The sequence below is a fragment of the Cricetulus griseus genome (assembly GCF_003668045.3).
Source record: "Cricetulus griseus strain 17A/GY chromosome 1 unlocalized genomic scaffold, alternate assembly CriGri-PICRH-1.0 chr1_1, whole genome shotgun sequence".
Lineage (NCBI taxonomy): Eukaryota > Metazoa > Chordata > Mammalia > Rodentia > Cricetidae > Cricetulus > Cricetulus griseus.
In genome coordinates this window covers 224,923,391-224,949,390 of record NW_023276807.1, presented here as the reverse complement: position 1 = coordinate 224,949,390, position 26,000 = coordinate 224,923,391, and the positions used below count along the sequence as shown (strand labels likewise).

The window sequence follows — 26,000 nt, the reverse complement described above, 5'->3', positions numbered from 1 at the left end:
CTTCTGGGGACAAAGTAGTAAGGGAGGAAGCGTTCGTGAGAAGACAGGGGCTCTCTCTGATGAGGGGAGACGCCGGCTTGGTCTCAAGATCGCAGGGGGCTGGCTTGAGAGGCTACAGGTCGGGGTAGAGGTGACGAGCAGCAGGCAAAGAGCATCCGCCCTGTAACACCAAGCTGGCTGCGGGGCAGTAGGAATTAAGAGCGGAAAGCGGAGGGACGCGCGTGCGCAGAGCGCGGCGGGGGGCACGCGGGGCCGCCGGGAAGTTGTGAGCGCGGAGGCGCGCACGCGGGGCTCCGGTCGCGCGCAGCGGCGATCTCCCGAGTTGTGTCCCTCAGCCGCGGTCTCCGTCGCTCTCGACGCGGTCGTCCCCGCCGAGCCGCGGGCGCCGCCGCAGGGAGGGAGCGGCGCTGCGGCCGCCGCCGTCCGAGGACGCCCCGTCTTCCGGGGCCCGGCGCGGTGGCTGCTGGCCCGCCGAACGTAGACCGCTGGGGAGGAAGGCGGCGGCTCGCGTCGTGCGGGCCGCCGGAGCCGGGAGGAGACCATGTCCGGGAGTCACCCTCAGTTCTCCACGACCGATCGCGTCATCAAAGGTGCCGAGCGCGCCGCGGGGAACGGCCCTCGCCGGGCGACGGCTCGGGGACTCGAGGAGCGGGGATGGAGGCAGCGGCGGGAGGCGCTGCAGGGCGCGGGGAGGACCGGGCGGCTGTCCGCCGGCGTCCTCGGTGACTGCTGGACGGGTACCTAGCGGGAGGTGGGTAGAGCGACCGCGCCCGCCATCCACTCCCACGGCAGCCAGGCGCTCTCTCCTGATTCCTTTTTCCTCGTCAAGTCCTGTCTAGCTGGGGATGCCGTCTGGGGTTGTGCGAGCGGGGAGTTCCCATGACTTACCCAGTCGTGCCTCTTCTTAGGCTCAGCTCTTGCTTGACAGTCCCTTGCCTAACCCTTAAAAAAAATTTCTTGCCAGGGGTGTGGCGGGTGTATCGTGCACGTTTGGCCCATTTTGTCTAGATATCACCAGTCACTGCTTTTCCTAAAAGAAACAAGTGGTAGTAACACAAATCTCTTTAATGATGCTTAAAGGGGCTTACAGATTTCTTGACATGCGGGTCTCCTGTTTTCACTTTGGCTGTAGGGACCTCTGATAGAGATGTCTGCCATTGTATCTTATTTCCATTGTTATTTTAAGAATAAAATGTAAAAGTGTTCTCAATCTTTCAGGGTTTTATGGTGTAGTTTCTGCCCTTTAGCCAATAGGACCTGTCAAACATAACCACCCATTGATGTGCTGCTTTTGTCCGACTGTAAGACCTCCTCCGTCTCTCTCTGTAGTAATAGTTGGTTTGAAAGCACTGTTTTTAAGATGGTAATATGCTTAGACCAGCAGTTTCTGGGAAGGGTGGTTTTCATCACAGAGGGAGAAAACTATTAAAATACCTTCTTCCCCCATTTCATTCTGATTTTAGGAGAAAGAAAACTGAGATTAGTAACGATAATATTTTAAAGGGGGGAGCCTATTGAGTGCTCACAGAGAAAATGACAGTATTAATATCATAAATGTTGGTTATCTGCCTTGCCGAACAATACATATGGTACTTTTGGGACTTCTGTCCTTAGGATTTGTTATCATTGGGGATTTCAGTTAATTGCTCATAAAATGGTTGTTAGTCCTTTAACAGCTAAAGTGTCCTGAGCATTTTAGTGTAAGTCTTCATAGCATCTAATCCACAAGGAGGAAAAATGCCTCTTTTAATACGCAGAAATACAAAACTCACATCACACAACCTTTTCTGATGGAGCAAGGTCATCATTATGTACTTTAACTTCTGAACTGAATTGTACTGTGCCGATGACTGTGTAAGGGTGTTGGCAGTTTCCTCTTATATTAAAATGACTTTTCACCACTGTACCATTGTAATGATTCATCCGGCCTTTTCTTTCTAGTGCTTTTCTCTGTCAAAAGATGCCTATTTCTCAGCCGAAGTAGGCAAGGAAACCAGTTAAACCTGAATCCGTGTCAAGTCAGGATAAATGAAGTCTGATCAAGGCTTAGTGGCACCCTCAGACCTTCAAGAATCTCACAGTGTAATTTCTTTTTTTGTACCTGTTATTTCCACCATTATTTGTAAAGGACGTTTTAAAATGACTAATTCTTACACTTAAACAGAAGTGGAATGAAAGACAGGTAAAGTATAGGTGCTGTTTATTGCTAGTATGTTTACAGCTAAGTGAATACCATTTTTACAGTCTGTAGGATATGATACAAACTTGTTCTTTAGCAGAAATTACCACATTCTGTAAACTTTCAAGACCTGTGTCTCTCTTTGTGTGAGGGATTAAGCAGAATTTCATTCTGTTGTGCAGCCAGGCAAACTCATGGTTACTCCTACAGCAGTCTTAAATGATGGGAATACAGATGTAAACTACATACCTAGTTTAAGCCTTCTGTTTTGTTTTGAGACAGGGTCTCTCTATGTAGTACTGGGTGTCCTGGATCTATGGTGGTGCAAAATTTTAATCCCAGCCCTCAGGAGGGAGGGGCAGGCAGATCTATTGTTTTGAGGCCAGCCTGGCCTACAGAGTGAATTCCAGGATAGCCAGGGAGGGCTACACAGAGAAACCCTGTCTCAGAAAAACAAAAAATAAATAAATAAAACAACTTTAGCATAAGCACTTGACCTTAGCAATGTTGGATTCTGCATAACTTTTTTTCTTGGGTCTTCTAGAGTTTGAAATAGCTGAAGTTGCTTTTAACAAAATTGGGTGTGGTGGTACAAGCCAGTAATCCCAGCACCAGGGAAGTGGAGGCAAGAGGGTCAGGAGTTCAAGGCCTTTCTCAGCTACAAAGTGAGATCAAGGCTAGTCTGGGCAATTTGAGACCCTTTTTTTGTTGTTGTTGTTTGTTTGTTTGTTTGTTTAAAAAAAAAGGAAGGAAAGAAAGAAAAGCAAGCCAGGCATGACTGTGAGCAGGAATGGCTTATCGTATTGGGCTCCAGGTCCTGATTTGATGCTCTTTTGCCTGGACAGTTGTCTGCGTTTATTCACAGCTCCAAAGCTGTATTGGAGGTGATGCCACACCCGTTATTTTTGGTTTTGTTATTTCCTGTTAACTTGAGAGTCTACTTAATTGTTTTGTGAGAGCAAATCTTGAAGAAGAGTGGGTGGGTGGGCGTGATTGTATTTTAAGTGTCCTTTGAATGCAGCTTTCTGTGGTGGAAAACCTGCTTTATTCTTGCTTCTGGGCCTTGTTTGGGGAGTTGCCTTTTGTGTGTGTGTACTAGTGGGTTGTTGGTTTTTTTTTTTGTTGTTGTTGTTAGTATCAGAAATAATGGGTTTCATTTTAATATTTTTATCCTTTGGTTATGAGCCTTAGCCATTAGCAAAAGAGCCGTTTCGCCAGACCAGCCTGTCATCATAACTTTATTTATCTGTTTATTGAGATAGGTTCTCACTGTGTAGCCATGGCTGGAGCTCACTGTGAGGACCAGGCTGGCTTCTGCCTTCCAGGGCTTCAATCAAAGATGTTGATGTCACCCCCAGCTTTTTATTGACACTTGTTTCTGATTAATAACCTCATTTGTAGTGATTTTCTTGTCTAGCCTACATCATATAAATGACAAAGTGATTGTGAAAATGTAAGATAATACTAAGAAACATGAAAGAAATTTCATTAATCATTCCCCCTGCCCCATGATCTTGCTATGTAGCCCTGGCTAGCCTTCAAATTGTTGAAGCCTTCCTGCCTCACCCTCCTAAGTGCTGTGATTACAGGTGTGAGCCATTGTTCCCAACTTCATATTGGATCTCTAGCTACTTGAGTGGTTAGTAGAGAATTCATTAGCAGTTGAAAACCTCCAGGGTTAGGAAGCAGATGAAATTGCAACAGGATTAAAAAACAAACTGAAACAACCTCATCCTACTCTGGAAACACCTGTTTCAAATGCAGAGGTTTTGTGAGTGGAATCCTGTCCATAATGATGAAGAGGTGAACTTCAGTCCAGCATTTGTTTGGTAGCTGCTTTCTCCTTCAGCTTCTTTTATGTTTAAAACCTCTTAGGATTTCACTAACTCCTCAAGTATTGTTAAGTGCTATCTACGGTGTACCCTAACTGTGTTCACTTGTTTCTCTGCTTTGAAAGCCATGTTTCTATGAACCTCTAAAGCTGAGGCTCTGTACTGGGGTCTTGTTGCTAGTATCTGGGGCAGAAAACTAGGAATTCAAATAACCCAGTTATTATTTCCATTTGACCCCCCCAATTTTCAAGTTTTTTGTTTTTGTGGGTGCCCCCCACCCACAGGGTTTCTCTGTGTAGCTTTGTAGACTTGAACTCACAGAGATCCCCAAGCCTTTGCCTCCTGAGTGCTAGGATTAAAGGTGTGTGCCACCTCTGCCTGGTTTAAATTTCTTTTTTTGTTTGGAGGTGTTTCCCCCCCCCTTGGTGTCTTCCTTTTTTATGTCATGAGGGATTTTTTTTTTCTTTTTAAATGTAGTCTGAACGCTGCTAATCATGAAACTTGGAAGGCAGAAAGAGAAGAAAACAAAAACTTATGCCCCAAACAGCTGCTTTTAATACACTTCCTGCATTTCCATCTCCTGGGAATTTTGAATTAAAAAGAAAACAAAGCTGGGCAGTGGTGGTGCACACCTTTATCCTCAGCACTTGGGAGGCAGAGGCAGGTGGATCTCTGTGAGGCCAGTCTGGTCTACAGAGTGAGTTCCAGGACAGGCTACAAGCTACTGTCTCAAAATAAATAAATAAGAAAAGAAAAAGAAAACAAGTCACAGGTATTAAAGCGTTCATTAGACAAATTGTTTATGTTTTAACATAAACATTGTAGTTTTAACATAAGTGCTCCCATGACAGATGCAGCTGACATGAGCATGGTGTGAAAGTCTTTTTGCTCCTATATTGGCACCTTAAGTTTTTAGTGGGGATAGCACAATACCAGTCCTGAAAAAATCTTCATATATGAATTTTCATTGTAAGTAAGACTTATGGTATGTACTTGTGCTAGCCAGCAGGGTTTGGTTTGTGCTTGATTTGCAGTTGTAGTCAGTAACTACGAACTTTAAGACACTTGAAGTTGTTTCTATTGAGATTCATACATCTGAATAGAACTCAAGACTATGAAAAGATGTTCTAAATACTTAATTCTTCCTTGAGAGGGGATAAGCTGCTCTCTTTAGCTTATGTTATTGGCTGTGACCAAAGCTTTATATTAGACATCTGTTGGTACAAATGTTTCTACAAAGCAACATTATCACTTGTTTGTTTGCAGTTCTGGGGATGGAGCCTTGAGTTGTGTGCATGCTGGACAGTGCTGTGGCACTGAGCTACATGCTCAGTCTAATAACTTACAATCACATTTTACTATAAAGTCTCTAAGTTGCCAGATGAGTTAAGAGGGAAATACTAAGGACTCAAAGTAACAAATACTTAAAGCCCTTCCTTAGGCCATATTAAGTAGGAATAGAGTACTTTTCCTTAAGGTAACATTTAAGTTGTACATCTGTAAGAATTATTCAGCTAATTGTGTCATTTGTAGTCATTTTGGAGTGTCTTATTTGGAGCTACTTAATAGCCAAATGACTAGTGGAAATGAAAGCATGTCTCACAGTCTACAACCATTTGTAAAATGTAACAGTTTTCAAGTTTTAATGCATGGAGAAACATCTGCACTTAACCAAAGAGCAAAGAAAAGGCAGGTAAATCAGAAGTGCCCGAGATGGAAATGAAGTAAGGATCAGGGTACCAGGGCAGCTGACTGATTCTATTAAGAAGCCAAAGAGGTGGCCTAGCAGTTAAGAGCACTTGTTGCTCTTACAAGGATCCAGGCTTGGTTCCCAGCACCCACGTGTGTGTGTGTGTGTGTGTGGGGGGGGCTCACAACCATCTGTAACTCCAGTTTCAGGGCATCTGCTTCTGATCTCTGTGGGTATCAGGCATGCATGTGGTACACATACATGTACACAGGCAAAGCAATCATACACAAAAAGTAAAATTTTAAAAAATTAAAAAAGAGGATAGCAAGATTATTTTGATGTATTAAAAAAGGCTTATCAACCTAATCTATAATAATAAAAATGCTAAACTATCACATAAATAAATGATGTGCAGTGGTAATTTTTTTGTTTTATTAGAGAGGCAGAAGTGAGAGGGAAAGGTTGAGGGATAGATACTAAAACTGTTTATGAGTAGAGGAGAAAGGGTTTTCTAAGCTACTTCCTGTCCTGTTACCATACCACTTACCCTGTTAGTAATTGGCTCAAGTGACAAACTAACAGTCATTCCAGCTCTTCTCCTTTTTACTGCAGAGCCAGCCCCACCAGATGAGATGAGCTGGACTTCTGGCTTCTGAATAACCTGCTTCATCCGTCTCCCATCTTCTAATCCATTGAGTGCCCCTTTGCTCCAACTGTTTATTCTCCTGCTGCCCCTAGGACCTGTGACTGATGTAAAGGACTCTTCTCAGGCGTGGACTCTTTCATGGGCACTTCCTGCTTGGAGGATGGTGGTGAACAGTACCGCCCTGCGTGCTAAACCTCACTAACCTCTCTCTCCACTTCCTCTCCAACATCTCACATCTCCAACCTATTAACCACTGCTTGTAGGTCCCTGGGTGTTTTACATCTTTGACGGGGTATTACTTCCATGTAGATTTGTCCAACAACCTATCTCATCTGTCTTTCAAGACTGAACTGAGAGGACTTCTGGTAATTTTTTTTTTTCTCTACTAGATGGCTGTAAAGAATAATGGTTGGGCGGTGGTGATGCACACCTTTAATCCCAGCACTCTGGAGGTAAAGGCAGGAAGATCTCTCTGATTTTGAGACTAGTCTGGTCTACAGAACTAGTCCAGGACAGCCAAGGCTACACAGGGAAACCCTGTCTCAAAAAATAAAAACAAAACAAAACAAAACAAAAAATATGGTTTTAGATCATGGCTTCAAAGTCAGATTTACCTGGATTCAAATTCTTCCTTTGAGGACGTGGCTGCATGGCTATGAACAAACCCGTTGGGCAGTTTGCTTGTCTAGCAGAGTGATAATGAAGAACTTACAGGGTAACTGGAAAGATTAATAGACTCTCCAAAGTACAGTGGGAGGCACACAGAAAGTTCTATATATGTATTAGATGCTGTTTTTACCACCACCAGTAGCAACAGCTATTTTTTCCTATGAACTCCCACTAATAATATTACTGCTTTACAAACTTTTTTTAAAAAAGATTTTATTTATTTATTATGTATAGTGTTCTACCTGCATGTATGCCTACAGGCCAGAAGAGGGCACCAGATTTCATTACAGATGGTTATGAGCCACCATGTGGTTGCTGGGAATTGAACTCAGGACCTCTGGAAGAACAGTCAGTGCTCTTAACCGCTGAGCCATCTCTTCAGCCCACTTTACAAACTTTTTAAAAAGATTGATTTCTTTTTATTTTATGTGTATAAGCATTTGTCTGCATGTATGTATGTGTAGCATGTGTATCCAGAAGAGGGTGTTAGATCTCTTGGAACTGGAGTCAGAGATCATTGTGAACCTCTCTGTGGGTGCTGGGATCTGAGCCTAGGTCCTCATCAATAGCAACAAGTGTTCTTAACCACCCTAGCTTCTTTCTAGCCCCAGTTTTACAAACATTGGGAGTGTTTTCACACTGGATGTAGCACACTGTAGTACATTGGTAGAGCGCTTACCTAGTATGCTTGTAACTCTGGGTCCACTGTTTAGTACCACACTCCCTCCCCAAATATTTTCACACTGAACTGCTTTTCAAGGGCTATAATTGTGTATCCTTAAAGCCGAATGAAGTGTCTAGCACATGGCTGGGTCGATAGGGAATGTTTAAGTGTAACTATAAGAATCTTAGTTTTTGGATAATAGTATAGGAAAGAGAATGTGCTCTGCCTCACTACAACCTGCATGACTTTTGTTAATTGTTCCTTGCTGTAGTTTAAAATAGGAGCTAGCACTGGCCTCAGAATTTAAAAAATAGTGTATGCGGAGTGCTTAGCACAGTTCCCATTGTAGGCACTTAGTAAATGCTAGAAGTATTCCTTAAGTTAATCTTCATCTGGAGGTGTAGTTCATTGGTAGAGCTTGCTTGGTATAGTTGAGGTCCCAACACAGAGGTGGGTGTTAATCGGAAATCTTGATGAACTTTGATAGGAAGCATGTTCTATGTAAACTGGTATGTGAAATAAAGTCAGTAATATATTGTGGTTTCCAACTATATTCTCCTTCACTTTGCAAAGATTTAAACTTAAAATGCTTACGGAGAAATGGTAAAATGCCCTTTTTTTGTAGTATACCTAGAGTTTTGGAAATCTGTCTGTTCATAAACAAGTATTGATGAATTCTTACTATGTTGAACACATTTTTGGTTGTATTTAGAAGCTTAAACACTGCTTGGAATGTGCTCACAGAATATAGCACTTAATAGCCTCCCCAAAATATAACAGAATGTTAGAACCATGGAGCTGCCTGTGACTAATGCCTGTGAAAAAGTGGATGACTAAATAGACCACATCTGGTTTGAAAGGTTTGCTCCCACACCCTATAAATTGATATAATCTTTTAAACTTTGATTATGATCAGTGGCTAAAAAGATGAGATTTAGTTTGTATTTTTCTATGGGTGGCTAGGCTTTGTTTAAAATTTTAAAAGTGAAGTGGGGTAGGTTGGCATAATAAAGGCGGGTTTAGCCATACAAGCAAGGCTGTTATAACATTGTTATTATTGTTACTAATTTTTGTTGTTGTTTGAAACAGGGTTTCTCTGTGTAACAGCTCTGGCTGTCTTGGAACTCAATCTGTAGTCTGTTTTTGAGCTCATGCCTGCCTCTGCTGGGATTAAATTTGTGCACCTCTAGGCTTGTTTTTTTTTTGTTGTTGTTGTTGTTGTTTTGTTTTGTTTGCTTGTTTGTCTGTTTTTTTTTTTTTTTTTTTGACACAGGGTTTCTCTGTCTAGCCCTGGCTGTCCTGATGCCTTCTTCTGTTGTGCTGGCAAACATGCAAACAGAGTACTGTATATTTAATAAGTAAATAAATAAATCTATCTATCTATCTATCTATCTATCTATCTATCTATCTATCTATCTATATATATATATATAAAAGAATACTATCAGCCTTCTTTGAGCAAGGTCTCTCCCTAGCCTGCTACTTACCAGTTAGACTAGACTAGTTTGGTCCGTGAGCTCTAGGGAGTTTCTGTAGTGCTGGGATTGCCAGTCATACTCAGTGTTTTTACTTGAATTCTGGGGATCAAACTGAGATTTTTCTAAGCAAAGCACTTTATTGATTGAGCTGCCCACCCCCATCTCCAGTTGGTTATTTTGACTATTCTACACTGTTATGGAAAACATGGTATCACTGTAGAGATGTTGACGGGAGGATGCAGAATTTGAGATAAAAAGGAGAGATCTTTTGATGTGTGTTGCATATCAGGGTGACTACAATAAAGTTACATTTATGTATTTATTTGCCTGTGGTGGTGTTAGGTGGTGCTCACAGGAAGGCGGGGGCCATGCTTTTGGAGGTCAGAAGCCATCTTTTAGGAATTGGTTCTCTCCTACCATGTTGATTACTAGGATGGAACTCAGGTCATCAGACTTGTTAGCTAGAACCTGCTGAGCCAACTTGCTGACTATTGTCTTTGGCTTTTTGAAACAAGATCTTACTATGTATCTCAGGCTGGCCTTGAACTTGATGCCATCTTGCCTTCTGCCTGCTCTGCCTTTCAAGTACTATAGGTGTCTACAGGCATTCGGTTACAAAAATTGGAGATCACTCCCAGCAACCCCAGTTCTTAGAAATGCAGACACCCTTGGGGCTGGAGAGATGTCTCAGAGGTTAAGAGCACTGACTGCTCTTCCAGAGGTCCTGAGTTCAATTCCCAGCAGCCACATGGTGCCTCACAACCATCTGTAATAAGATCTGGTGTGTAGATATACATGGAAGCAGAATGTTGTATACATAATAAATAAATAAAATCTTAAAAAAATGGAATGCAAACACCCTTATTTAAATATCTACACCTACCCGATATCCTGTAACTCAAATGTGGCTTTCCTTTTTAAGTATTTGTTTTGCTTGTGTGTGTGTGTGTGTGTGTTTGTGTGTGTGTGTGTGTGTGTGAGAGAGAGAGAGAGAGAGAGAGAGAGAGAGAGAGAGAGAGAGAGAGAGAGAGAGTGCATGTATGACTGAAGTCCAGAGAGGGTAATGGACCCATGGCTGGAATTGTTGATGGTTGTAAGTCACTCAGTGTAGATGCCTGGACTTGGGTCCTCTGCAAGAGCAATATGCATTCTTAACCATTGAGCCATCTCTCTAGTCCTTTTATTTTTATTTCTTTTTGAGGTAGAGTCTCATTAAGTTGCCCACGCTGGCCTCAAATGCATTATCTTCCTGTCTTAGCCTCCTAAGTGCATAATATACTCCTATGCCTTCTAGAAAAAATGTTAGTATTTCTGTTGACTGACACTGATTGATTAGCTTCAGGGGGCCTCTGTAGGGGAAGCTGTAGCCACACCTAGGCCTCTTCTTGGCTGTTCTTTGACAGTGAGTACTGTGAGCATCAGAACAGAGGGAATGGTTTTCAAGAGCCCTGTCAGGTCACTGAAATACATTTCTCGTTCCAGTAAGCTATGCAAGAACCTAAAAAGAACCTATGATTTTCAGTATTCAAGAGAACCTCTTCTGTAGTGAATAGTTCATGCCTGGAAAGGCAGGTGAGTGGGTTAGGAAACAAGCATGCAAATGTAGGACAGGTTTGCTGGCTTAAAATAGAAACGAAGCAAAGTTGTTTGTGGTGAACAGAGATAGCTATTTAGACAAATCCTCCTGTCCCATGAGGGTAAGAACATACGGTTATCTAAAAATAGCCACCTATAGGCAGTCGCTTTTCAGATTTATCTTTCATTCTTTAGGATTAAAGTGGTCATCTCTGGTGTGGCCTTTTCTCATTGATGCAGGTCTAGTTAGATTTTACTTTTATTTGCTTATGCTACACACATCAGGGTGCTAGGTGTGTATTAAAGCTACACATCAGCTTGACTTGGATGACAAAAAGGTTGTAGAATTTTTTTCAGTGTATTTTAGCTTGAAAACTAATTTTTACTTTGGTAATTATATACAGATATTACAAGAAAATGTATAGAAGACCCCCAGACCACTCTTCTAAGTCCCCCTTTGCCTTAGTGTTAACTTTACACACCACCACAGAGTGGCATTGTCATAAATCCAGAGGTGGTTGTTTTTTATGGTCCCCTGTTATGTGTGTGTGTGTGTGTGTGTGTGTGTGTGTATGCATTATATTCCTTGTTTACTTAAGTCATCTTGCCTTCAGACCACCACAATCAAGATGCCTTTCAGTGGGCTGGAGCCTAGCTCAGAGGTGGGCAGCTTGCCTAGCATTTACATATGTAAAATAATAAAATGCTATTCAACAGTACCATCAACACAAAACTTCTTATAATATTTCTCCTTTATAGCAGCAACAATAACTTTCACCACCAAAAATTCAGTTTTATAGTTTGAGTCATAAGTCTGGTTTGATTAAGATTTTGCTTCTGAGTTGGAAGCACTGTAAAATAATACAACAGAAACTGACAGGTGGTTAAAAGCTAGGTTTCCTGTGGAGGTAGTAACAACCATGATGAAAAACAAGGGTGCCTTGGCCCCCTTCCAGAGAAGTCTTGAAAGCTCTGGTTAGTCTAAAAATGTAAGTTGCAAAGGACACACAGTATAGTACCATTTAAATAAAAAAAAGTTGTGTAAAAATTCAAAATACACATTAGTACAAAATTATACACACATGAGAAGAGTATACCACTTTAAGGTACTGTTTAACCTGTGGGGAGGAAGGAGGAAGAGTAACATTGTGGGTTTTTTTTTGTTGTTGTTGTTTTTTCATTGAAATGGGGGCTGGAGAAGTGACTCAAGTGGTTAAGAGCACTGGCTGCTCTTACAGAAGACCCAGGTTCAATTCCCAGCACTCACAGTAGGCAGTTTTCAACGTCTAGCACTCCAACTCCAGGATATCTGGTGCCTTTGAGGGGACTGCATTCATATACACCACCCCCAAATACATATAGTTAAAAACAAACCAGGACTACATAGAGAAACTGTCTCAGAAACCAAAAATAAATTAATTAAAACTTTGAAATGGATATGGAAAAGTTGAATATTTTATATTTACACACCTAGCATGTAGTATTTATATTATTTGCTATACCACTTTATAACAAATTATATTTTTTTAAAGATTTTTTTTTCTTTGAGACAGGGTTTCTCTGTGTAGCTTTGGAGCCTATCCTGGCACTTGCTGTGGAGACCAGGCTGGCCTCGAACTCACAGAGATCCACCTGCCTCTGCCTCCTGAGTGCTGGGATTAAAGGCATGTGCCACCATCGCCCGGCTGATTTTTATTTTATTTTTTTATATATTTTTTATATTTTTATTTTGATTTTATTTATGGTATATAGCATTCTGCTTCCATGTATATCTGCACACCAGAAGAGAGCACCAGATCTCATAACAGATGGTTGTGAGCCACCATGTGGTTGCTGGGAATTGAACTCAGGACCTCTGCAAGAGGAGCCAGTGCTCTTAACCGCTGAGCCATCTCTCCAGCCCCACAAATTATATTTTTAAAAGTAGTTATTTTAAATATCCATATGGGGACTGGAAAGATGCCTCGCTGGTTAAGAGCACTGGCTGCTCTTACAGAGGACCTAGGTTTAATTCCCAGCAGTGGCATGGTGCTCATAGCCATTCATAACTCCAGTTTCAGGGATCCAACTACCTCATCTTCGGGCACCTGGGATACCCATATTACATATGCGTACCTGCAGGCAAAACATTCATACATGTAAAATAAACTAAATCAAAAAAAATTCAAAATCTCTGTATGTACAATGTATGCATATGTGTCTGGAATTTTTTTCTCCCCTTTAGTATATCTATTTTTAATTTTTGTGCAAGAGTTGAAGGACAACTAAACAGATTTTCTTTTAATATAATAAATGAATTTGGTGCTGCCCAAAGCTCAAGTTTCTCCAGCCATCATTAGTTCTCTCCTTGCTGTGTAATTTCCCATGCTTGCAGTCTGTCTTCCACTGACAAGTGGTGGCACTAACCATTGTGCTGAGAGGCTCTTGTGTATTTCACATGTGGTTATATCATTTTGTTTTGTTTTCAGATAGACTCTTCCATAGGTAGTTGGCTTTGAACTTGCTACATAGGCTGGGTTGGCTTCAAACTTGAGGTGACCCTCCTGCCTCTGCTTCCCAAGTACTAAGATTATAGAATATGCTATCATACATGGTCTTTTCTATCTTGTTTTATGTAACTCATTTTAACTAGAATGTAAGGTTCTTCAAGGGAGACTCCTGTGTTAATATTATATGTGCCACATGCTACCACACAGTGAGATAGATAGTAGTAGATAGATACCTAATTACTTAACAATAATATAATTATTTCCCTAGTGTTTTCCCCTTGGCATTTTAGATCTTACTTTAAAAACCCTTCAAGCTTATTGTCTACCAAAGATTCCAGAACTTCACTTTTAACAAATATCATTACCACTCAGACTTCTAGACTGGAAATAGACATGTAGACTTATTAGGTATTGAGTGTTTATGTTAGCAATGTGTGATCTTTCAGCCTTAAAAGGCTGACACTGGATGGCTCAACTTGAATTGTTAGTCTCTCCACCTGGTGTGGGAGATGAAACGGTGATGTCTAAACTGCATAGAGAAACAGAATGTGATTCCACACACCAGTCTTCCCCAGCTCTTAATAGTAGGGAAGTTGATGTTAGTTGTGGCCAGTGGGTTTTATTTCTCAAAGCTTGCTGCGTTTTTGTTGGTTTTGAAACAGAGTATCACGTAGACAGAGTAGCCTTAAACTAGCTAAGTAGCTGAGGCTTTTGAAGTGATCCTTACCCCTCCCCCCAACCTCTCCAGTGCTGGGCTTACGAAGGGTGTGCCACCATGCCTGATCAAGTCTGTTGCTTTTAAATAAAATTAAAGAATTCAATAATCTGAGTCTGGAAGTAAATGACAAGAATAAAATGCCCCATTATTAATCATAGCAGAGAGTTCAGTGAGTTTGTGGCATGTTTCACATACTGAAGTTGACACCAGAAAGGTAAATGAAATGTTTTTGTTTGTTTGTTTGTTTGTTTGTTTGCTTTTTGAGACAGGGTTTTTCTGTGTAGCTTTGTAGACTAGGTTGGCCTCAAACTCAGAGATCTGCCTGCCTCTGCCTCCCAAGTACTGGGATTAAAGGCGTGCACATAATGGTCTATTATTTTTATCTTGGCTGTCTTTTAAACTGTTTCTTATAGTTTTTTAGTGTTCAGGTGTGAAGTATGTTGAAAATAATTTAATAACCGGGAAGTGGTGACACATCCCTTTAATCCCAGCACTAGGGAGGCAGAGACAGGTGATCTCTGTGAGTTCAAGGCCAGCCTGGTCTACAGATCGAGTTCCAGGCCAGGCTCCATAGCTACTGAAAAATCCTATCTCAAAAACCAGTAATATTAATAATAGTTGAAGTCCTGGACTTCTTTAAATCTCTGTAAGAATTGGATTGGATTCATAGAACCTATGACATAGAACCACTTCCTTGTTACTTTGCATCTTGCATCTGAACTATTTTTCCTATTCTGCTTATATAGTTGTTGCTTACACTTATAACTGACTGATCTCTCAGGTTATTTATTTATTTATTTTGTTTTGTTTCTTTTCATTTTTTGTTTATTTTTTTAAAATTTTTTCCTCAGGTTATTTTCATTCCAGCCCATTGCATAATGCTTTGATTTCTGTATTAGGGAGTAGGAAGCTGGAAGATGGCTCAGTGGGTAAAGTACTTGCTATGCAAGCATGAGGACCAGAGATTGATTCCAGCACTCCTGTAAAAGGCCAGGTGTGCTGGCTAGTACTTGTAATCCCCTGGGACATACGCACACACCCAAGGGAGCCAGAAGAAGGCCATAGATCCCTTGGAGCAATTGTGAACCTCCCTATATGGGTACTGGAAACCAAACACTGGTCTTCTGAAAGTGTTCTTAACCACTGAAACATCTCTCCAGTCCTATCTGTTCTCTTATTTTTTGAGACATGGTCTTGCTGTTTAGTTCAAGCTGGCTGAAAGCTTTCCCAGTCATCTGTCTTCTGCCTCAGCCTTCTCAGTGATAGGATTACAGGTGTAAACCACTATGCCTTACTAGAAGCAGAGATGGGGAGGGGGTGGGGGTGGGTGATGGGAATGTGAGTGTTTTAATTGTGTATACATGTGCAAAAAATTATTGTCAGACACGGTAGTCCTTAAACAGTGATACTTTTATTTTAAAAAAGTAGTTGTGGGGACTGTACTATAAAATTCATGTAGATTTCATGCAGATAACTTACTTTAGTTAAAACCAGGTTGTGGGATTGATAGGCTACTGAGAAATCTAACTGAAAGTCTGAAAGAAGAAGACGAACAGCCCCTAAGTGGAGATAAGTAGATTGCTTTAGAAAGATAAGATGTGCTTTGAATACTGTCTAGTTTGTAATTCTGTCTTTTAAAAGGCATGTTTTAGGGAGACACTTATAATATGTATGACTGGGTTCCAGCTAGCTTTAATACGTGAGTATATTTTTAGTCATATATATTTAAAGAACTGTAAGTTAGCCATATGTATGAAAAGTAGGCAAAGGATACCAGTGTCCTTATTGATTATTCGTAAGTGAGCAGTCTACACTGGTCAGTAAATAAGCTTTTAGCTTGTTGACACATTATTTCTTATTAACAAAGCAAACCAGCAGCAAACCCTTTAGTATTTCACGGCAGCAGACCAGTGAGATCATGCCAGCTCTGAAAATCACAGGGTTGTGAATATTTATTTATTTGCACAAGGAAATTTGAGTAGCTTACTACTAAACTAAAAATAATATGTCTACAGCATAACTGGCTATAAAACAATATATTTAAGTAAAAAATAATAATGCATATATTATATTAACAGTGGTCATTTTAATTGGTAGGATTTGAAGAGATTTGTGGTGATTTTTGATATTCCTTAATTAACAAAATAGTTTTACATTTCTCTCTCTCTCTCTCTCTCTCTCTCTCTCTCTCTCTCTCTCTGTGTGTGTGTGTGTGTTTGTGTGTGTGTGTGGTACTAGGATCAAACTCAGGGACTTGTACATGCTAAGCAAGGGTTCTACCACTGAGCTGAATCCTCCACCCATAATATCTGTGATTTTAAGAACTCTTTGGGAGCTGGAGAGATGACTCAGCAGTTAAAATCTCTTACTGCTTGTGAATATGTACACACACACACACACACACACACACACACACACACACACACACACAGTGTTGTTATCATCATCATCATTACTGTTTTGAGGCAGCATTTCTCAATGCCCTGGCTGTCCTGAAACTCACTATGTAGACCAGGCTGGCCTCAAATTCACAGAGATCCACCTGCCTCTGTTTCCCAGTGCTGGGATTAAAGGTGTGCACCACCGAGTGAAGCTTGGGTTTTACTTTTTGAGGCAGACTCTCAGTAGCCTTGAGCTCACTAAGTAGGTTATGCTGGCTGGGTAGTATGCTCCAGGGACCCACCTGTCTCTGTCTCCCCTGCCCTGGGATTATGTGTGCCAATCTTTTCTATGTGGGTTATAAGAATTGGACTTGAGACATTGTGCTTGAAAGGTACCGAACCATCTCACCAGACCGGTAGTTTGCTTTCAATAAGAATCTCAAGTTCAGTACCACCTTGAACTACTTGATAATTTTCTAGGCTTATAGAAACGGTGAATTTCCAATCTTCCGACATCCAGCAGTACTCCGGCTAGATTGAATATTAGTCGTATTACTGTTGATTGATTCACTTAAAATGGAACAAAATACAAGTCTAAAGTCATTTATTTTTGACTTATTAATAACTATATCTTATATAGTTTTAAGAGGTATTTAGTGAAATTCTTCTTATCCCTCTCACCAGTTGCTTCCTTAGAAGTGTAAAGCTCACCACTGCAGAACACCAGGAACACAATTGTGATGAAAAACAAGCTTTATTTATTTAGCTTATTGTAGAAAGTAATGTGAGTCAGAAAGTCTGTAAAAGAAAGCTATAAAGGAGTTGAAGTAAAGTTAGTAGTCTGGTCAGGGGGTGGTTAAAATCTAATTTGAGTGGCTTTGCCTTTAGTCTTCAAGAGCTCCCTCAAAGTTGCAGATGAGTTTGTGGAATAGAATCATGAGTGTCTAGGGCAGTGGTTTTCAACCTGTGGGTCACAGCGCTTTCACAGGGGTCACATAGCAGATATCTGCATAACAGGTATTTACATTATGATTCATAACAGTAGCAAAACTGCAGTTATGAAGTAGCAACGAAATAATTTTATGGTTGGGGGTCAGCACAGCATGAGGACCTGTATTAAAGGGTCCCAGCCTCAGGAAGGTGGAGAGGTCTAGGGTTCCGATGCTGAAGAACAGTGCTTGGCTTAGGTGGTCTGCACTGTACAGTGAGTGGGGTTGCTTTAGTTCAGTTTGTCTCTTATGCAAGTCTTAGCATTTCAAGCAGCTATGGCTTCTGTTTTCTTTCTGTCTCTACTTCTGATCATTTTTTAGTCAAACCAGGGCATTCACCACTTGAGGGAAGTGAGCCATTAAGATCTGTGCCCTTTCTTGATAGGTTGCAAATGCTTATCAAGCCTTTCATGATAGATGTTTTGACCTCAAGCACTGGCCCATTTCCTGGATAATGACTCGTTCTGTCATCTGGTTGGCAGAGGCAGCACAGTGGCATTTAAGGTTCTGGAGGTGACACATTGGGTGTCCCAGACAGAAACTCAGACAAGAATTTGTATTTAGTTTGAAATAATGTTCCATATACCCCATAATCAGTTGGATGTTCCTTTTTATTTGTTTATCTGCTTGTTTTGTTTAGGGAAGTCTTCCTTTGATAGCTAAGTAATTTTAAAAATAACAAAAATAGTATTACTTATGTGTGTGAGCATGAAGTGTGTGGGGTTATGTGTGTGGAGGCAGCTCTCTTCTACCACCTTTAACTGTGTTCCTGAGCTAGGTCTCAGCTCACCAGACATGGACATCAAGCACCTTTACGTGCTGAGCCGTCTCACTAGTCCACCATTTAAAAAAAAATTGATTTGCATTGTTTATCTTTCCAAGTAGCCGAGTAACTATTCTGTATTTGGTGATGGGCAAGGGTAAAGGTCTTGGTAGTACCAACGATAAAGGAAGGCGTGTGGGCCTTGACAACCTAGAATCATGAACCACAGGGAGGAGACAGCAAAAGAGGCTTGACAGTTTGCTTGCCCTGTTGTTTTTCTCTCAAACTCTTAAAAAATGGGGAGGGGGTAAGATTTATTTCACATGTTTCAACAAGTAGAGAGATCTAGAGGAAACTGATTCTCTGGAAAAGGGAGGCAGGTAGCAGCAGGCACTCATCACATACTGCTGCTAGAGTAGTAAGTACCAGGCATCAGGTTTTAGGTAGAAGTTTGCAATCTGGGCAAGAACTAGTGAGTTTAAACTAGAGAGTTGCTAGAAGCGCCAGTGCTAGGTTGAATCTAGTGCCTGCAATTGCTTTTGACTTAATTTGTCTTATCTTGAGACATGGATCTGAAGGCTGTGCCTTGGGTCTTGATAATCTGTGATGCACATTTTGGTTTGGGGTGCTCACTGTCTGTTTCATGAGTCATCTTGTAGTACAAGTTGCGGTTTCTCTTTTAATTTAAAAAGGCAGCCAGTGTTAGTTTCTTGTGTATGTGTGTGGCTGGGGGTGCTGCTCATGGTAGAGCATACTTAATACTCAGCATGCTTCAGGACTGTGCATCAGTCTAGCTCCACCACTTGTAACAAACAGAACACTGTATTTGTAAGATGGGCATGCTGGTAATCCCTGCACTGTGCAGGCAAAGGAGAGAATCAAAGCAAGGTTGAAGCTAGCCTTGTCTGTGTATTGAGATTCAGGCCATCCAAGACTATAATATCATGAGCCCCCTACCCAAAAAACTAACAAATACCAAACAAATAAACAAAACCAAATCCAAAAAAGTAAGTATTTGAAAGGCTATAGTTTTTTTTTTTTTCTGTTTGTTTTTTTATCTCAAGGGTTTAGCCAAGGGTCTGTATTAGTTTTCTGTCCTTTGGGAGTAGGGTTAGGCAGTACTGGGGATTGAACCCAGGGCCTCATCTACCACTGAACCACAGCCCCAGTCCTTTTACTTCCAGTAAATGGCCTTAGCACTGGTCCTGGCCTCGGCTTTCACAGAATTAATTGTACCACTCTCCATCTGTGGGTGGAATCTACTTCTCTTCCCCTTGAGCATGGGTGGGCTTGAGAATGCTGGGACAGTCTGAGCAGGGAAAGGTGTGATGAGTCTAGGGTATGAAGCACACAGCTTCTTTCTGGCTTGCTCTTTCTGAATGTTTGTCCTTGGAACTCAGTCACATGAAAGGCCACAAGCAGGTATTCTCATCAAAAACCTGAAGGGAGTCTCAGCTGACAGGCAACCGGATGACTGAGTGAGCAGCATTCAGATGATTCTAGCCTTGGGCCGACGAATGTCTGGCTGAGACATACAGGCATTCCTGCTGTGTCTTCTGAGTTCACAGTCCATAGCTATGAGAGACAGTAAGGGATTGTTTTAAGTCACTGTGTTCCTGAACATTTTGTTAGGTTGCATTAGATAATTGATATATTTGGCTACTAAATACCCATCAAAGGGTAACAAATCAAAGATTTCATGGGAAGATATGCAAGGAGACTAGCAGGGTGTGGTGAGCCAGGCCTAGAATCTCAAACTCTTGGGAGATTCAAACAGGATTGTCTAGAGTTTTAGGCTGGCCTGGCTACAGAGAGAGAACTGCTATTTCAGAAGCAACAACAAACCAAGGATGTCCCTGACTCTGGTTCTTTTTAACTTTTTTTGTTTTTGTTTTTTGAGACAGGGTTTCTCTGTGGCTTTGGAGGCTGTCCTGAACTAGCTCTTGTAGACCAGGCTGGTCTCGAACTAACAGAGAGATTCACCTGCCTCTGCCTCCCGAGTGCTGGGATTAAAGACATGTGCCACCACCACCCAGCTCTTTTTAACTTTTTAAATGTAGAAACTTAAACTCCAGGGCCTCATACATGCTTCACCAAGTCTCTTGTATCAGTGTTTAGCTTTTTGAATCTTAACTGCTTTTATGGTTATATAGGGACGTAAAAGGCTGACTTTGCTAAAAAGCACCAACCCTTCACTTGTAGGTGCACACTTGGTAACTAAAGCCAGAACAATGTGTTGGCTTCTCTGACTTCATTTTGCATGTCTTTTGTTTTCTTAAATTTCAGCTCAGATTCCTGCTCAGCTCTGCACATAGACATATTAATTACTCTGGGAGTGTATGTCTTATCTAAAAACTGCTAATTTAAAATTCATTAACCTTAAATTTGCCTAACCTTTCTGTAAAATACAAGAACAAAGACACAGGCATCTAAGACACTTTAAAAAAAAAAATGGCTGGGTGGTGGTGGCACATGCATTTAATCCTAGCACTCTGGAGGCAGAGGCAGGTGAATGGATCTCTGAGTTCAAGGCCAGCCTGGTCTACACATAAAGTTCCAGGACAGACTCCAAAGCTACAGGGAAACCCTGTCTCAAAAAACCAAATAGTAATAATAATAATTATAATTATGATTTATTTAACTGTATTTGGTGTGAAGGTATCTGATTCCCTGGAAGTGAGTTTCAGACACTTAGTAAGCTGCCATATGGGTGCTGGGAACTGAACCCAGGTCTTCTGGAAGAACAGCCAGTGCTCATAACCACTGAGACATCTATCAAGCCCCAGTATATTACCTTTTGGGAGTAGGGTTTGAGACAGGGTTTCTCTGCAGCTTTGGAGGCTGTCCTGGAACCTGTTCTGTAGACCAGACTGGCCTTGAACTCAAAGAGATTCGCCTTACTCTGCCTCCTGAGTACTGGGATTAAAAACATGTGCCACCACTGCCCTGAGTTATGTGGACTTTTTATAGTTGCAAAAGAAAACAGTCAAAAGTCAAGGCATCATGTTAGGACCTTACAGCAATGTTGTAGGTCCTGGATGTTATCTGAATGAAATTCTTAGCTTTGGGTCAGTAGAAGCCAGCAGCCTAATAAATTAATGCAGCCCAAAGGTTTTATGTGATAGTTGAAAGTTATGTTAGGTCAAACATTGAAAATGGGTACTAAATGGCCTCTACATTCCAGGTGATGGGTTTACAAGTGAGAGCCACCAAGCCTGTTTTATGTGATACTGGGGATTGAACCCAGGACTTTGTCAGTTCAAGGGAAGTACTCCATCAACTGAGCTACATCTTCAGTCATCTGCTTCATTAAAACATATATATTTGTTGCATTCATTCATTCAGTTTGCGTGTGTGTAAATGATATGAATGTGCAGACTTGGGATATGACTTGAACTGGTGACTTTTAAAATTAGAATTACCAATTCTGATACACGGTGTCCTAGAATTTTTTTTCATATTATTTTAATACTATGAAGTTATGATTGCTTATTAGGTTTGGTTTATTTTAAAAAGTATGTTTGTAATTGTTATCTGTGCCTTTAAGCATTTTACATTAATTTTTTGTCTTTTTAGCTGTCCCCTTTCCTCCAACCCAACGGCTAACTTTGACGGAAGTATTTGAGAATGGGAAACCTAAAATGGATGTATTGAAAAACCATTTGGTCAAAGAAGGCCGGGTGGAAGAGGAGGTAGCCTTAAAGATAATCAATGATGGGGCTGCCATCCTAAGACAAGAGATGACCATGATAGAAGTGGATGCTCCCATCACAGGTAGGAAATGCATTTGCATGGTGGCCCTTAGATTTGTACTAATTTTGAAAAATGATTGCAAAAAGCCAACTAAAGTGAGTGTGATAAATATTTCTAGGAATTTTGAGGCAATCTAGGGATTTGTTAGAATGATTTTATTCCTTAAAAAACAACAATAGGGGCTCAAGCTTGGTTCTTAAGATCATGTACTACTCTTGCAGAGGACCGGATTTTCGTTCCAAGTGTTCGTGTTATGTGGTTCACAACCATTGCAACTCCAGCTGTAGGGAGAAAACCACACCTCTGGCCTCTGTGGACATCTATACTCATGTACATACCCACACACGGAGACAGACACATATGCACACACATGCACACACTTAAAAATAAGTCTTTTTTTAAAGCTCACTGTTAACTGAATAATATTTCTAGTAGGGGTATTTAGTACTGATTGGGTAACTAATTATACAGAAGTCCAGTCCAAAGCAAAAGTGATTACATTAAAAGTTAAATGTGTTCCCTGTTGCTTTATTGTCGTTTTCCTTCTAATGTATACTTTTCACCCCATGTCTTTCTTTCCCAGTGTGTGGTGATATTCATGGACAATTCTTTGACCTGATGAAGTTGTTTGAAGTTGGGGGACCACCCAGTAATACCCGCTACCTCTTTCTGGGTGACTATGTGGACAGAGGCTACTTCAGTATCGAGGTAAAATTAACCTGGCTCCTCCAGGCCATCGTCTGATAAGATCTGCTCTCCATTCCGTCATGGAAGAGATGGAGATCTGAACACTGGTAGAATTTATCCACTGTATTACATTTGGAATTTAACTAATAGAGACATGTTTTATTATTTTTTTAAAAAAGTAATCCTTTTTTAACCCATAGAAAACCTGTCCTATAGAAGGCTGTATTAAGCTAATTTTGAAAATAAATGTCTGCTAAGTTTTTCTCTTTTGAAGATGCTGCCTGGGCTATATAGAAGGGACATGCATGGCTTTTCATTCTAAAAAGTGTCTGGATTAGCAAACCTTAACTGTAAGACTGCAGCTGACTCTAAGGTTGACTTCCTGTGAGAATGTGGAATTCGGGATTTCTGGTTCTGTTGCACACTATTACGTTTGTTGGAAGACAAAACGTGAAGAGGAGCTAATAAAACTGACAGTTCCTTTATATATTTTAAGAAATAAGTGATGGCATCTGGGCAGTGGTGGCGCACACCTTTAATCCCAGCACTCGGGAGGCAGAGACAGGTGGATCTCCATGAGTTTGAGGCCAGCCTGGTCTACGGAGCCAATTCCAGGGCAGACTCCAAAGCTACAGAGAAACCCTGTCTCGAAAAAAGAAAGGAAGGAGGGAACGAACGAAGTATGAGAACATGAGTAGAATTTAAAACAAATATATGTTTTTGTGTGTAGACATAAAATTAATTTAGGATGTAATTCAAACACTTGAGTACTGTGTCATCCTTGTGGATCTCTGTACAATTCCCTAGAGCCAGCTTTCTCTTTAACCTGTAGTGGCTCCCTGTATTATGTGCCTCTTTCCTTGCTCTCTTCCTCTCCCCACTCAGTCTTCCCGATTCCTCATGCTCTCCTCCCCCTCCTCTCCTCCCCTCTTCTTTCTCCTACCTCCCTCCCCTCTTCCCCGGTGCTCTCCATTTGCTCAGGGGTTCTTGTCCCTTTCTGCTTCCCTGGGGGACTGTGTGTGCCTCTCTTACTGTCCTCCTTGTTTCCTAGCTTCTCTGGAGGTGTGGATTATAGGCTGGTAATCCTTTTCTCTGTGTCCAATATCCATGTATGAGTGAGTGCATACCATGTTTGTCTTTCTGACACTGGGTTACCTCACTTAGGATGGTTTCTTTTAGTTCTATCCATTTGCCTGTGAATTTCAAGATTTCATTTGTTTTTTTCCACTGAGTAGTACTCCATTGTGTAAATGTACCACATTTTCTATATCCATTCTTTGGTTGAGGGGCATCTAGGTTGCTTCCAGATTCTGGATATTACAAATAATGCTGCTATGAACATAGTTGAACAGATGTCCTTGTTGTATGAATGTGCATCCTTTGGGTATATACCTAAGAGTGGAATTGCTGGATCTTGAGGTAGACTGGTTCCCATTTTCTGGAGAAGCTGCCATACTGATTTCCAAAGTGGCTGTACAAGTTTTCACTCCCACCAGCAATGGAGAAGTGTTCCCCTTTCTCCATATCCTCTCCAGCATAAACTGTCATTTGTGTTTTTGATTTTAGCTATCTGATATCTCAGAGTTGTTTTGATTTACATTTCCCTGATGGCTAAGGATGTTGAGCAATTTCTTAAGTGTCTTTCAGCCATTTTAGATTCCTCTATTGAGAATTCTGTGTTTAGTTCTGTACCCCACTTTTTAATTGAATTATTTGTTGTTTTGGTGACTAGCTTCTTGAGTTCTTTGTATACTTTGGAAGTCAGCCCTCTGTCTGATGTGAGGTTGGTAAAAATCTTTTCCCATTTTGTGGGCTGCTGTTTTGTCTTCTTGACTGTCTTTTGCCTTACAGAAGCTTCTCAGTTTCAGGAGGTCCCATTTATTAATTGTCAATCTCAGTGTCTGTGCTACTGGCATTATGTTCAGGAAGTGGTCTCTTGTGCCAATTTGTTCAAGGCTACCTCTCATTTTCCCTTCCAACAGATTCAGTGTGGCTTGATTTATGTTGAGGTCTTTGATGCATTTGGACTTAAGTTTTATTCATAGCGATAGATACAGCTCTATCTGCAGTCTTCTACATGTCCACATCCACTTATGCAGCACCATTTGTTGGGATGCTGTCTTTTTTCCATTGTATAGTTTTAGCTTCTTTGTCAAAGATCATGTGTTCATAGGCATGTGGATTAATTTCAGGGTCTTTTGATTCCATTGGTCTACCTGTCTGTTTATCTGCCAACACCAAGCTATTTTCAGGACTATAGCTCTATAGTAGAGCTTGAAGTCAGGGATGGTGATGCCTCCTGAAGTTCTTTTATTGTACAGGGGTGTTTTGGCTATCCTAGGTCTTTTGTTTTTCCATATAAAGTTGAGTATTGTCCTTTCAAGGTCTGTGAAGAATTGTGCTACAATTTTGATAAAGATTGCATTGAATCTGTAGATTGCTTTTGGTAAGATTGCCATTTTTACTGTTTATCCTACCTATCCAAGATTATGGGAGATTTGTCTATTTTCTGGTATCTTCTTTAATTTCTTTCTTTTCTTTCTTTCTTTCTTTCTTTCTTTCTTTCTTTCTTTCTTTCTTTCTTTCTTTCTTTCTTTTAGTTGGGGGACTTTTGATGACTGCATCTATTTCGTTAGGGGTTATAGGTCTATTTCATTTTGCTTATCTGTTCTTGACTTAATTTTGATAAGTGATATCTATCCAGAAAATTTACATTTCCTTTAAATTAAAATTTCCAATTTTGTGGGGTACAGATTTTCAAAGTATGACCTGATAATTCTCTGGATTTCCCCAGTATCTGTTGCTATGTCCTCCTTTTCATTTCTGATTTTGTAAAGATAAGTCTTAAAGAGCTAGCCTAGCCGGGTGTTGGTGGCGCACCCCTTTAATCCCAGCACTCAGGAGGCAGAGGCAGGCGGATCTCTGTGAGTTCGAGGCCAGCCTGGTCTCCAGAGCGAGTGCCAGGATTGGCTCCAAAGCTACACAGAGAAACCCTGTCTTGAAAAAAAAAAAAAAAGCTAGCCTAGTCTCCTGATATATAATAGGCACCCAGTTTGTTAAGTAAATGAATATTAATAAATTTTAGTTTGTATTTGACTTTACTTGATGGTTTTTTAAAACTTGACTTTTTTTTTAAATAACTTAAATGAATTGAAAGTTTTAGGTACAGTGGTGATTTAATTCTTTTTGTTTTTAAGAATTTATTTACTTTTATTTTACGTGTATAAATATTTGCCTGAATGTATTTGTGCCCAAGGAGGTCGGAAGATTGCATCAGATCCCGGGAACTGGTGTTATAGGAGGATGTGAACCTCCATATGTGGGTCATAGAAACTAAACCAAATCCTCTACAAGAGCAATAAATGCTCTTAACTGCTAAGCTGCCCCCTCACAGTTTTTTGAGATAGCATCTTTGATAGCCAAAGCCCAAATTTGTTATGCTAAGGCTAACCTTGGTCTCCTGATGTGCCTGTCTCCACCTCCCATG

At 40.9% G+C, this 26,000-nt stretch overlaps 1 protein-coding gene across 6 annotated transcripts in view; it reads left to right on the top strand.

Moving 5' to 3' along the window:
• The first annotated feature begins 252 nt into the window (after window positions 1-252).
• The window catches only part of Ppp3cc (protein phosphatase 3 catalytic subunit gamma), a 68,213-nt gene continuing 42,465 nt past the window's right edge, over window positions 253-26,000 (top strand). For 2 of the 6 annotated variants that reach the window (XM_027390212.2, XM_027390210.2), the window contains exons 1-3: window positions 253-590; window positions 21,650-21,847; window positions 22,410-22,534. In XM_027390212.2, coding sequence (XP_027246013.1) covers window positions 542-590; window positions 21,650-21,847; window positions 22,410-22,534 — 372 coding nt within the window. In that variant the 5' untranslated portion in view covers window positions 253-541. Of the gene's footprint in view, window positions 591-1,943; window positions 2,083-21,649; window positions 21,848-22,409; window positions 22,535-26,000 lie in introns of those variants that run through there. The other 4 variants (XM_035452560.1, XM_027390208.2, XM_027390209.2 and 1 more) reach the window with 3 other exon arrangements.